Genomic DNA, 14,378 nt, shown 5'->3' on the forward strand with positions numbered 1-14,378 from the left:
AAGTGGAAACGTACAGTAGATCATGTGATTAATGAGTAATGCCTGCATTTGAATAAGAAAAAGCCGAGATAATCCCTCAAAGGAAAACTAGGCTACAGTTTACTGTTAATACTTTGGGAAATACTCAAACTTCCTGTGAACTGTGGTGGAAAGTAAGTACATAGTAGGAATATAAGTATTGTACCAATTTTAGGTACTTGCACTTGAAATATTGTGTATTTTATTTGGTTACTAGTTACTTAAAAGTTAAGATTTTACATACATACATACATATGATAGGTTTATAAAATATGATGCATTGTTATAGATTAAACTTCCCAACAGTTTATAGAATAGCAAAATAAGATCCACTTTGACCAACTACAACAGTAAAGTGCACCAGAAATAATAATCCAATAATAACATGTATGATAGTAAAACACTCACATGAGGCATTTTTCTGAAGTAGGACTACTTTTACTTTAAGTACATTTTGTTAATAAAACTGACATAGTTTTACTTAAGTGACATTTTCAAAGCAGGACTTTTACTTGTAATGAAATATTTTTATATTGCCATATTGCTAATTTTAATTAAGTAAAGTATCTGAATACTTCCTCTGCCACCACCTGTGAAAAAGATTTCAATTCAAAGTTTCAAAGTACAAACTTTGCATGTTTGCATGTATATTTTTATCTAACTTTTCATTCTTTTTTTTTCTTTCCTTTCCTGGCAGAAATTTACTTCCACACAGTTCAACAAAAGGCTCAAACTAACATTTAAATACTTTACTTATGTATTTCCATTTTATGCTAATTTACTTCATTTGAGAGGCAAATAACTATAACTATAATACTTTTTAACTCCACTATATGTATTTAAAGTTTCTTTGTACATTTAGATTATTAGATTATATTCTGAAATGCGTCATGATTCTCCATAATGAGTAGCCTACTTTAAGTATATTTTGATGCCAACACTTTTGCACTTTTACTCCGGTAAAATGTTGAATTCATTACTTTTACTCAACGGAGTATTTCTACACTGTGATATCGCTACTTTTACTTCAGTAGAAGATCTGAGTACTTCTTCCACCACTGAGGGAACTCCTGAGAGAAGAGAAGGGGTGCGGTTGACCCCGTTGCTATCAAAGTCTACGGTTGCTATGGATGACGTCGCCCAGTTCCAACGTTCCCCTCAATCGCCGCGCGCTTCCGCTCGAGTGTTCCGGGCGTTCCCACCGTGAAATGTGTTTGACGGCTCCGTCACGGACTTGTTGAGCCTTTCATGCATATTTTCCATAAGTCTTATTAAACACTGCAAACCTAATAGGTTTAAGGGAAAACCCCACAATGCATCGCGTTGCGACATCAACGCATCGTAAAAAGAACGATAAACTAAAGTAGTTGGCAAGATGACGTTTTCCTTTTAATTATAATCGCACATGCTGTTAATCAGCAGCGATGGAAGACATCCTTTACTTAGTAAAAGTACCAAAACACTACATTACAAGTGCCGCATTCAAATTCCCGAATAAAGTAAAAGTACATAATTATCAGTAAAATGTGTATTAAACTATCAAAGCCTCTTTAAGCCTGGAACATTTATTTAAGTGAAAACATCTGAGCATTTTAGAGGTGGAAATCTCTTTGGTGGAACTGCCAACAGCTCACAGAGATCTGAACACGACAAGGAATGACAACTAGACACTTTTGTAAGGACTGAAAAATTTGAAAAGATCTGGTTTAATTATTTAACAATGTTTTTTAAAGTAAAATCTTCAACTGAAAAGTAACTTGTAGCTTCAGCTGTCACATAAATGTAGTGGAGTAAAAAGTATAACATTTAAGTGAAGTAGCAGAAAATATTCAAGGATATTCTCAAGTGAAGTACAAAAATGTACTTCATTATGTTTCACCACTGCAAGACTTTGACTTAAAATGTGTTAATTTGAGTACAACATAAGTTTTACTTATAAACAAAAACAAACACTCCACTTCATTAATCTACAGTCTGAAACATCAGCCTCACACTTCACTGATATTAATTTTATTTTCAAATATATAATATTTAATAAATTGTCACAGATTTTAAACATGAAACTGACCTCTCAAGTAGATTTTATCTGGCACTAAACTCCATCTACATGTTGACCAAACAAATCTTTGACGCAGTAACTCTACATACTTTACTAATTTTACCCGGTAATCCAGCAATGGCCATGATATCAGTTTTATTTATATATTAATTTCAGATGGTGATTATTTAATGTACACTTAATGAACTGTTGAACAAACTGGTAACTGAGCTTATTTTTGGTTTGATGGATAATTCAGCAGACAGATACTGCAAAATGTAGACTTGTGCAATCAACCAAATTAATTACTTCTGGACCAAACTCGGCCAGTTAGGACAAACATTTTTTTGGTGAATGCGGCCCCTGATTCTGTTTCCAGCTTTCACAAATCCATCATCTGTCAGGATCTACAGATGAGTTCAGGCTTGCACACAGAACCACACAACAGCTAGTTACTTATCAATCAAAAGTTTTTAATACGTATAAAAAACAACAAGACAGACCCCACACACACACACACACGCACACGCACACACACACACACAAAGACACACTATCAAGACACAGGCGTTCTATACATGATGAATCCTACAGAGACGGAGGACATGTGATCTCTACTGTGGCGACTCGGCTGCGTCACGCTCTCTTTGTCGGCTCCTGTTAGCGATCCGGGCTGAGGAGTTTTTTCCTGTGATGCTGTGCTCTGGTTGGGAGAGGAAACAGTCTGCACATCAGACAGGCTGCTCACTCACAGTCAATATGTGACATCAGGCTTCGTGTCTCTTTGTTTAAGCCCGTTGGTGCTCCTTCACAACTGTACACAGCAGTGATCAGTCCATCCCTCCGATGTCATGTTGTTTGTACGACTGCGAGACCAGACTCCCTGCTGAGGAACAGATCATGTCAGACAGACACATCATGGACACTGCTTTCACAATGTTTACTCCTTAGATCAACTACTGTAACTCTCAAATAAAGATCAGAATTCAAATAACAGTCAAATCTCAAATAGCCAACACAAACAATTAAATGCCCGTAGCTAATAAAGGACGGATAAAAAGAACTGGAGGAATGGTGGAATTACCTGTACTCTGATGTCTCACGTGATAAAGTCTGTATAATGTACATTTCCACAGCACTAATTCCATCAGTACAACAGAGGCATGTCATATTCACCACTCTGCTTAAAACACTCTTCTTAACAATAACACTGTTTTCATTCACTAATTAATTCTGATCACTTCTACTATCGCTGTTAAGCTACTATTAATAAAACTGAACACTTCCTGCAGATGTTTCAAGCTGCTGGAAGGCGTTTAATGTGAAAAATGTATGCAGGAAGTGTTGAGTTTCACTGACAGCAGCTTAACAGCGACAGAACGAACGGAAAAGTGTAAGCGACTGAAATTAAAGTGTTTTCAGCAGATTGGTGAGTACAGCATGAGCCATGACTGTTGTTGTACTGATGGAATTAGTGCTGTGGAAATGTACATTATGCTGAATTTATCAAGACAACTGGTAAACATGGAGGAAGGGTTGAGTTTACATTAACAACAAATTAAAATAGGTGGTAATGTGGTATTTTTATTTGACTAGAGCTGGAACTGTTTTTAACACGAGAACAGTATCGATTAAAAAATAACACTTTAATTTTTGCTGAATATAAACATGTTTTCCTGATGAAGTTTTTAACATGCATCAGTAACAACAAAAACATTTTTAGAACTGGTTTCCAGCTCGACAACCTGGACCGGCTTTGCCAAGTTTTTAAATTTGGAGTCATTGGAGTGAGAATAGTGCTTCTGGAGAACATCTTATTAAATATGTTATGAATAGTTCAACATTTTGGGAAATAGTCTTTCTTTCTGAGAGCGAGATGTCCAGATGGATCTTATGTCTATGTGTCAAGTATGGAGCTGGAGTCAGGGCGTTGTTAGCCTAGCTTAGCATAAAGACTGGAAGCAGGGGGAAACAGCTAGCCTGGCTCTGTCCAAAGTAAAAAAAAACAAAAAAAAACTCATCTCAGGACATCTGAAGCTCACTAATAAACGTGGTATCATGTTTGTTTTATCCATACATAGACATACATGACAAACAACAGCTGGGTGCAGCTCCCTGAAGTCTTGTTATCATATTAAGGTTGGCAGGTTTGGTACTATCGTGGCTCCGCAGAGACCAAGACCAAAACCTGTGTTCACTGATTGTATCTGGCGAGAAACCCAGCACTGAACTCCCACCAAAACCACAAACATTTCCTTTGACATTTTCTGATTGTGTACAAGATTAATATCTTCTCACCTCAATTTCAGAAAGAAAACAAATAACTATTCCTTTAAGAATGATTTACATTATGTTTGTTTTGTTTTCCTCTTCTTTCTTGCTGTCTTCAGATTTTGCACGTGGCTTTGCTGATAAAATAAGCAGTAATGTTAGGAATGTAAGACTAATGTTAGACTACTAAACGTCTAATCTTCAATGCGATCATACAATTGATTTATATGTATTTGTTCGTTTGCTGCTGCTGCTGTTGATATGCGTTGGTTGTAATTTTTATAACATAGTTTTGTACAAAAGCAGCGTTTCTCGACATTCTGAGGGAATTCTAAATTTCCACCGCACACCTGCACGGTTAGTGTAGCTGTTGGGTAACAGACGTTTTGATGGAAGATCAAAGTAGGATGAGTTCAGGCATTTATACCAACGACATAAACTTCCACACACAGAAACAGGAAAGACAGGACCTGAGCAGCGCTGCTACAGACACATGTTCATGTCACATAACAAGCCCAAGGAGCGAGGTGGGAGTGGGAGCAGGAGGGTCAAAGGCCAAGCAGGAAGTAGATGTAGAGTAGCCAGTAGCCACTAGCCCGCAGGGAAACAAGCTGAACCATCCCACCGTTAGCCACGTCAACACCCATCTGCCAACTACAGTCCAACTTCACCAAGTTCAAATGACGGCAAATTAGTCGGTATGAGGCTGAGGTTAGCAGAGGTAATACAGTCATAAAGCCACAGTCTGGGAGGGATAAAACAATGTTGGTACAAGGAGTCACTGTAAATTCAGCACAGACAACTTGTTCCTGATCAGACAGCTGTTCCGCTCATTTGTCAATAATTAATCATAAAATGATTAAATCAATGAGTTAGTCTGCCTCTCAATACTTTGACTTCCCTACCCACGCAGCCCCAAGCCCAGTGGTTCCTACTGAAGACATACATATTCACAAACAGCTCACAGATATATCATTTAATTTTTTTTAAAGGCTTGTTACTTAAACAGGAGGAAATAGAGCATTAGTTGCAGTGCTGATATTATTATTATCATTATTACTGATGCAGGTGGCAAGCAAATCTGTCACATCGAGTTATTTCAGTATATTGTTTTGGTGGTTTGGAGCTTTTTTATTTGACATTTAAATCAGTTGTAACACCTGCTGAACGCCTGCATGTCTGATTAAGACACTTGCTGAGTTGCCTGCCGAGTTTCTGTGTACAGATTTCACACTCCACTTTGCTCACTTATTGTAAAAGAATATTTAGACTAAAAGTTGACATGAAAGCTGCCATTTTAGCCTGAAAAGTAACTGGTAGAAACGTCTGCAGCTCAAGGGCTGGCCCAGTTATATCACTGTAATTACATAATTTCAAGGTTGGAATTTAGCTACGACAGAACGGGTGTGTTATTTCTGAGAAGGCGCATGTTTCAGTACACAAGAGAGACTTCAGTACACAAACACACAGGCCCACACATGCTAAAAATAACGGGATACTTTTCACAGAAAATGGGAGGTTTTAGCGAGAATTCCCAGTTTTCAACCCTAATCCTAATCTAATGTCTCAGAAGCAGCTATTGCAGGACATCTACCTCAAGGAAAAAAATAAATAATACAATTAAAATAATAGCAAAAATCTATAGCTGCATAAGAACATTAATTTAGACTGTAGCGGACTAAGTATGTGACCAGTCAGACTGTTTGATATCAATCATTTCATGCTGGACCAGATCTAATTTAATGAAGTACTGGTCTGATACACAATGCAGATTCTGTGTTCTGACCTCCAGACTCCGGCTTTACGGCAGGCAGGTCTCTGTCAGTGAGGGTGGGGGGTTGGTGTTGGGTGAAAGCAGTACAGGGAGGGGGGTGGGGGTGGGGGGGGGTTGCCTTGGAGACAGGCTGGGCTGGTGCGGTGTCAGTCAGACTAGCAGGGCTGCAGGACTAGCAGAGGTCCCAGACTCAGCAGCAGGGGCGGTGGCGTGCTTACCTGTGGCCAGGCCCCCCTCTGCTCTGCCCTTCATCCCTCCTCCTCCTCCTCCTCCTGGGCCAGAGCTGCCCAGGGCCTCCACGGGGAAGGAGGGCCGTTCACCCCTGTAAGGCTTGGGCCTGAAGGGGAAGTCTTTGTCTTTACCTTTGGAGCCTTTGGGCCGGCCTGCGGTCTTCTTCTTGGACTTGCCATCCCCCTTCACACCCAGCAGGGGGTGCACCTCTGAAAAGAGAGAGGATGGACTCAGGATCAATGTTCAGCTTTTCACAATAAAACAAAAGAAAGACACAATCAATTATCAATTGATAATTAAAATAATTATCAATTATGATTTCCTCATGTTGGCTAATGCCCATATAATTACCTGCACTAACACTGGCTCACACAGTAAATTCATTATAGTGTACATTTCCACAGCACTAATTCCATCAGTACAACAGAGTCATGTCATACTCACCACTCTGCTGTTCTCGGTTTTCTTTAACACTAATACTGTTTTCATTCATTGTATTCGTTTCTTTGACCTCATGCAAACATTTACTCATCATCACTGAACAAGTACAGCTGAGGATGACGGGAATGTCATGAGTTTTGCAGGTATTTGGTGATAAACCGAAGTATTACAATTCATCTTGAGGGAAACATAAATGTTCCAAATTGTGTGCTAATCCATCTGGTACATGTTGTACTATTTCACTGGACACAAGTGAAAACTTTGACGTGATGGTGGCGGTTGTGGAAACGTCAGGGGATCACTCAAGTCATTAGAATTCATCCTCTGGGGACCATGAATGTCTTTTTCAAATGTCATGGCAATCCATCCAATAATTGTTGAGATATTTTAGTCTGGATCGCTGTGGTTGACTGACCGAAAGGCCGACATTACCTTCCCTAGTGCCACTGCGCCAGCATGGCTACAAATAGCAAACTAGAAGTGACCACAATGAGGCAGCATTAGTGTTAAAAGGATAAAATCTTTTCAGCAGTGTTTAGTATGGGATGACTCTGTTGTACTGATAGAATTGGTGCTGTGGGAAAGTGCATTATATTGAATCAAGACAGCAGGTAAACAATCAAGACAACAGGTAAACATGGAGAAAGAGTTGAGTTTGCATAACAGAAAACAGGGAGGCCTCTTACTTAAATATGATCAAAAACAGGGACATTATAAATAAAGGCCCGTCTCTTATACAAAACTGTTTCCAATTTCTTGCAGTTGAGGAAAATAAAGGCCCTGGCCAGTAACTGAAAATGTACCCGATATATAAACCCGACCACAACATTGCAACTTGTGTATTTTATTATGTGTGTGTGTTATTATTTTTAGTCATAGTTCTGTTACTATTAAAGCTATTATTGCATATTTCCATTATTATTATAATTATAGCTGCTATGGCTACTGCTAGTGCTGCCATACATCTCTGCCTGCCTGCCTGTCTGTCTGTCTGTCTGTCTGTCTCTCTCTCTCCAACCCAAACGGTCAAAGCAGATGACCACCACCTAGAGTCTGGTTCTGCTCGAGGTTTCTGCCTCTTAAAAGGAAGTTTTTCCTTGCCACTGTCGGCAAGGTGCTTGCTCATGGTGGGAACTGTTCTCTGTAATAACATTATAAAGAGTCTAGACCTGCTCTATTTGTAAAGTGTCATGAGATGACTTTTGTTGTGATTTGGCGCTATATAAATAAAATTGAATTGAACTGAATTCAATTGTGTGTATTTATCGTTGTGTTCCACTCTCTCACCGTCACTGGGCACCCCCTGCAGCTCAATGGTGGTGGTGCGAGCCTTCTTCTTGGCCGGGCCTCCTTCAGATGAAGGCTGCCGCTGCTTCTTGTCTCCACCGGCCAATGCGTCCTCTGGGGCAGCAGCCTGGACCGAGGCGTCCGGCGGGGGGCCGAAGGGGTTTTCCTCTGGATCCTCGACCTCAGGGGCGATGGGTAGGTACAACAGGGCCTTATAGTCCTCCAGCTCCTCATCACTAAAGGACACAAACACAGACGAGACTGTCAGTAGCTGAAGAGTTCACACAGATTTAGAGTATGAACAGAATCAGCCTCTCTAACATGATACGGTCAGCTGATTTTACAGGCCATGCTCTTTTAGATTTGAGTTTATTTGAGGGATAATTTGATTTAACAGTTATGCAACGTACTCTGAGGCTTTGCCATGTAATACCTTACAGGCAATTAAAATAAATAAATAGAATCCTACATTCTTAATAAGGTTACATGGTGAGATAAGAAGCCCACGGAGTTATTTGAAAATAGGAGTAATTTAGTTTAATATCTCACCTGCTGCAAAAAGCAACTATGGGGTCAACAGTGGTGACATCCACCTCTTCATCCTCTGCAGCGTCAGCACCTGCAACACGAGCACAAGTTCATGTGTGAGACATCCAGAGAGAACCAGTAAGAAAGCAGTAAGACCAGTGCATCTAACAGCAGAACACGCGGTGGTCAACACTCAGTCCGAATTAATTGAGTCACTGCAGTGTGATTCCACTTCATACTTATCACCCAGTTTTAATTAGTATGTAGTTTATTAGTTATTAGTCCCACATACAAATAAAGACTCCTTATACTTTAACCTTTGCCAATTGGCTTAGGAGCCATGTTATACAACAGATTTTGCTTGAAATTACACACCATCATCATGTTTTAGTCTTTCTTTTATACCAGTGTTGTGTCCTGTAAATTGTGAATTCTGCAAATGATCTGCTTGTTGTAAAAAACACTGTGTGGGAAGGGAGTATTTCTACACTGTGATCCCCAAACTTCACCCAGTTCGAACAATATTTACAACCAAAGTCAAAACTGCACAAATAAGAACCTCTACAGGCTCTCTGTGAGCCAGAAGAAAACATGTCCACCACACTGTAGCATGTCTACCTGTCTGCTCTGGTTCACTCTTGTCTTCGTCCTCTATGTCGAATTCGGACTCTCGCTCCTCGTACTCCACATTCTCATCCAGCTCTTTAAAGTCTGGAGCAAAAGCGCTCCAGTTTTCCTGCAGACAAACCAAACAGTCACACATCAATCGGACCATGACACCATTTTACATCAACTCAGCTGGTAGTGGTGCTTCATTAAATTCCCACATTTATGACCATAATATGGAACATAGAGCCAAAGCTTTGATTCTGAGTATCAGAAACATGAGACTAACACTGAAGTATCCACCTGTGACACTGTTCATTCATGTACATCCAGCCTTTACTGTCACTGTCTACTTACCACTTGGTTCTGAGCCCAGATGGACACCACTCCACTGGAAATGGAGGCAATAATCGGACGAACAGGATGCCACTGGACAGAGGTCAAAGGTGAGATGTGTAAATTATCCGATTGAAAATAACACAGCGTCTCAATATAACTGAAAATACATAGACGGGTTGTGCCAATGTTTAAATCTCTACAGTGTTCTTCTTACAGCAACATCCAGCAGCAGCTCTCCTCTGGTTCCATGCAGGATCTTCACCAGGTTGCCGATGCTCTTCTCCCAGATGTAGAGGGCGTGCTGCCTGGCTGATCCGGCCACGATGTATTCGCCATCGCCGGAGAAACAGCAGCGCTTCCACGGAGTCCTGAACACAGAAAACACAAGTGGAGGACATGAACAAACTGAGATCAGAGGAGGAGACAAAATGTAACACTTTACCAGCAAGAGAAATAGATGCAATGCAATATTTGCAAGAGCTTGCAGTTCTTTCACATCAATTTTTAGTCCCGTGTTGTCATACCTGTTGACCAGGTCCTGTAGTTTCTGCATGGGCTCAGGTTCACCGTCTCGGCCACAGGTCAGTATCTCCCTGCCGTCATATACTCTGATGATCCGGTCTGCTGTGTTTATGAGGAAGCAACTGCACAGAAAACAGGACAGGTGCACAAAAAAAAGAGCTAGAAGTAGAGACAGGAGAAAATAACACACAGGAAGAGCTCTGCTTTCACAGCTAGGGCTTTTAAAGCCTTTAAGGTTTCTTTGCTTCTGTGGATCCTGTGTACATACTGTAATATGGATCTGTTCTACAATCAACATGGAATATGTTAGACTGTGTCACAGAGGATGGAGAACCCCAAATGGACTACAGCCTAATGTTCAAGGTGCGGCTTATGTAGTCCAGATTGTGTTTGTGCATTAAGGTTTAGACACAGAAAGACCTCCTGATGCCTCTCACCTGCCCTTGCGTGCAAATTCAATTGATTTGATGGCAGTGGTGTTGCTGGTGCCAGTTGTCACTCTGAAGGAAGCCACCAGCTCCTGAGTGTTTGTGTTCAACACCAGGATCTGCAACAACAGACAGAGGAACACATGATGGAAGTGAAAACAGGAAAAACGCTGGACGTCACACACAAGAACAGCTTTGAGTGTAAAATGTGAGTGAAGGGAAATTTACAAATGTTTGGGTATTTATTCATCAAACCTTAAGTAACTGATTTATCAGTTAGATTCTACCACTGGGGATGCCAAAAGCAGACATTTTCTAATTTTACTTAAATCATTGAGATTTTTTTCTATATAAAATTCGATAAGATCGACGTGATTTAATTGGTGTACTGTTAATAAAGTTATGACTGAAAGAGAGGCTGACCTTTCCTTTGGCATTGCCAGTGTAGATGTACTCCCCCCGCCTGTCAAAGGCTGCCACCACATTGAGGTCTGAGTCATCGTCCACAGGCAGCACAACATGTTTGGAGTCTGACAGAGTCAGCAGGACCGGGGCTGACTTCATGGGACACACCAGCACCTTGTCCCTAAAGGCAAAGTATATTAAATTATGACTGATCAAGACAAATGAAACTGGAAAACGCCCATCATGTGATGTCACCACCGCTTTTGGTGTATCTGACCAACAGCTGAACCTCAGAACACATCTGATGTAACATGTACATACAGATGCTGTCAGGTCACTCACATGTCTCTGGGGTGGCATTGCAGTTTCAGGATGGGTGAGGGGAAGCGGAACCTCTGGTCACAGTCTCCAGTCAGGACGTCCCACTGCGAGACAATGTTGTCTGTGGAAGCACTCACCAGCTTATGGCCGTCTCGACTCCAACTGTGCACACACACAAATATATAGCATTCTTTCATTCGTCCTGGGTTTTGCACTCAGTTGTTCACGTGAAAAGTGACAGAAGTAGTAGCGTGAAGAATGGAAAAGACACCCCCAACTTCTACATTGCTGTGGGGATAGGGGTTTTTAGACGATCCAGCTGGCAGTTTGTTTAAAGAATACTGACACCTTAAGGTCTGCAGAGAACATCGGGTCCACATTAAGCCAGTTGTTTTGTCAGGCGATGTCACAATCATAAGATAATGATGTGATCAGCACAGCAGTTTAGGAATGACTGTCAGGATAACAGGCAGTACTTACTGAGCCAAGATCAAATCACTATTTCATACTCATTCTGTTGTCTGACCACAGATTCAGAAAAATACGTAATTGAGAGCAACTATATTGTGAATTCGGCCGTATTACAACACAGTATAAGTGATCACAGAGAGCACCTAGTTCAGGTGTTTCAGTGTGGACAGAGATATTTTGATAACAGCCTGGAAGCACACGCATTTAATTTTCACACAAAAAACGAATCTGCTTAGTGTGAACGTAGTCTAAGACGGAGCAGGCGAGGCAGGTAAAAGATGGATATGTATTGGTGCATAAAATGAAGGACATTCATCAGGCAGTGATGACCACACGAACATGCATGATGTGAGATGAGTCTCACCATAAAGAGCAGACTGGGTGGATGTGTGCACTGATGATTTTGGCGATGCCCCGTGTGAGGAAGTCCCAGATGACGATGCGGCCGTCGTTGCAGCCCACAGCCAGCAGGGTGCCCCAGCGGTTGAAGGTGCAGGTGAGGGCCATGCTGATACAGTCCAGAGTGCCATCTGCCTCCTAATGACACACAGAAACACAATGAAACACAGTCATAAAGCTTGAGTCACCACTGAAGCAGTCCAGGAGTAGCTTCACATATGACTATTGCCTAAATCAAGACACTTCATGTGGTGTTTAGATGATTATCAGTGCACAAATATTATCCAGGACTTCTATCAAGCTCATGTGTACATTATGAGCTGGCGGCTTACCTCTGGGTAGTTCTGCCCGAACGATTCTAGGAGAGGAATAACAAAAGAGACAGTGATGAGAAACACTTAACAAAAAAGTAACGTATGTACTAAAGTGACAGCTGACTCAGAAACACAACACAACCTTCCACTAATCATTATTTCATTCTAATTAAGATGGTACAGATATTCTGACAGAGTATTTGGGAAGAGCAGTACAATCAATGTTTTGTTTTGAGAGGAACACATTCAGAAATGTATAACAGATAACCTTTATCAATTTGAGATTAAAGTCAGATATTCATTACAAATACATTAAGAAAGAACTTGGAGTATATCCATGATAAAAACTGGAAACTTTAAACAATTAAGTTGAATATTCACCAGAAAGAAGCAGGAAATTATCCATGAGAAATTTGTGAGAGATATCTTGAAGTTTCATCCAAAGTCTTGGTCAATTCATAAAAAAGAACTCTGAATTTCCCAGAAATTAAAAATGGACATTTACAAGAGAAAAAAAAACATTTATAATATTAATATTTAAATTCACCAACAAGAAGGGTGAAGCAGCCAATTTACAAGGTAACTTGAAACAGTCAAGAGAGGAGGAAAAAACACTGAATTTAAAGTTTGCAAAGGAAATTTGCAAGTGAAAGTCAAAAAGAAAAAGTGTATGAGTATTGTGAGGTACACTTATTTCAAATCAATAAAAGAGAACTGGTATCAGATCATATCGGCTAATAACCTCGGGAGAAAATAAAATGTTAGTGCTGCAGACAAACAAATATTTGAAACAAAATAATTACTTTTTTTAAATGGAATACAATTTGTCAGATATTCCAAAATGTCCTCCCCAATAAACTTTAATTTCAGATAACTCTTTTTCACAAGGCTGGCTTTAGATTTGCAAGTTCAGGATAAACTTAAGAGACAGTATTTCTCCACTGATTCCCTGTTTTTTCACTGTTTAAAGTTGTGAAACAGGCAGTAGACTTCTATTTTGGTCTATCTTAGCTCAAAAAACAAAAACCACAGTGCCTGGACTAGTACTAACAAATAAACTAAACTGACTGCTTAAAACCCAGATTTAGATATTATTCTATTTCTGAAAACAGAAATAAGTCTTATCGCACTGCTTTTCCTCAATCCAGACTTTTACAAACCGATCAAAATATTTTATTTATTTATTTATTCTTTATGTATTTATTTTTTCCTGAATAGTGACGTTACTCCCTGTCATATGGACCAGCTGTGCATTGTTTTTATTTCATATCGGTCCTAATAACGTTAAGAGCTAGCAATTCGTAGGCTTGGTGGAATACATATGATGAAATTAACAAAACAACATATGGTAAAGTATATACTTCCCTACAGAGAAACATCTGATTCAAACACAATAAGAGACAATGTGTCGGGGCTAACGTTAGCTAACGGCCACTATGGCTACTTCCATTTCCATTTCATTCCAACCAGTACGTACATAAATACTCAGATGATAACTTAGGAGCCAATTTAAGATGAAACGTTTAACAAAACCTAACAGTGTGATTCTAACAATGAAAGTATTTTTAAATTAGACTCAAATCGGCTGCTGTTAAGATGCTAGGCTAACGTAGATGCTAACCATAACAGGCACACAAAAAGTAAGGGGAATTTAAAACAAAGAATATGTTTTTGTTAATTACCGAGCAGTTCAAGATTCATTGCTGGACGACCGATGATCCAACTGTCCTTAACAACGTTATTTCACTGAATATTTGACAAATGTTTTACTCAGATTTACTCTGATACAACCACCGGGGAGACTGGCGCCGAGCCTCCAGTGAGGACCCCAAACAATGCGACGCAAAATATGCCTGAACCAAATAACAGAGATAAGGTGCATTATTATAGAGTTAATAAAAGGGGGAACAAAAACATCCTATGTTAAGTAAAAATACATAAGTATTAGCATCAAAATATACTTAAAGTACCAAAATAATAATAAT

General features: G+C 39.9%; 1 protein-coding gene across 7 annotated transcripts; it reads right to left on the bottom strand.

Annotated features, from left to right (window-relative positions):
- Positions 1-2,554: 2,554 nt before the first annotated feature.
- rbbp5 (retinoblastoma binding protein 5) lies at positions 2,555-14,184 on the bottom strand. 7 transcript variants are annotated; one of them, XM_070902367.1, is made up of 14 exons: positions 14,076-14,184; positions 12,412-12,437; positions 12,045-12,217; positions 11,231-11,371; positions 10,907-11,069; positions 10,493-10,602; positions 10,058-10,177; positions 9,748-9,901; positions 9,552-9,623; positions 9,207-9,324; positions 8,610-8,679; positions 8,061-8,296; positions 6,464-6,541; positions 2,555-2,939 (listed from the first exon to the last, which is right to left on the bottom strand). In XM_070902367.1, exons 1-14 carry the CDS (start codon positions 14,092-14,094, stop codon positions 2,887-2,889), a joined length of 1,533 nt encoding a protein of 510 aa, XP_070758468.1. In that variant the 5' UTR covers positions 14,095-14,184; the 3' UTR covers positions 2,555-2,886. The 7 variants fall into 7 exon arrangements, with proteins under 7 accessions (XP_070758468.1, XP_070758464.1, XP_070758463.1 ...); XM_070902363.1 differs by having other exon boundaries at positions 6,320-6,541; XM_070902362.1 differs by having other exon boundaries at positions 2,555-2,942; positions 6,320-6,541.
- Positions 14,185-14,378: the final 194 nt, after the last annotated feature.

The sequence above is a fragment of the Enoplosus armatus genome, chromosome 3, assembly GCF_043641665.1.
Source record: "Enoplosus armatus isolate fEnoArm2 chromosome 3, fEnoArm2.hap1, whole genome shotgun sequence".
NCBI classification, from domain to species: Eukaryota; Metazoa; Chordata; class Actinopteri; order Centrarchiformes; family Enoplosidae; genus Enoplosus; species Enoplosus armatus.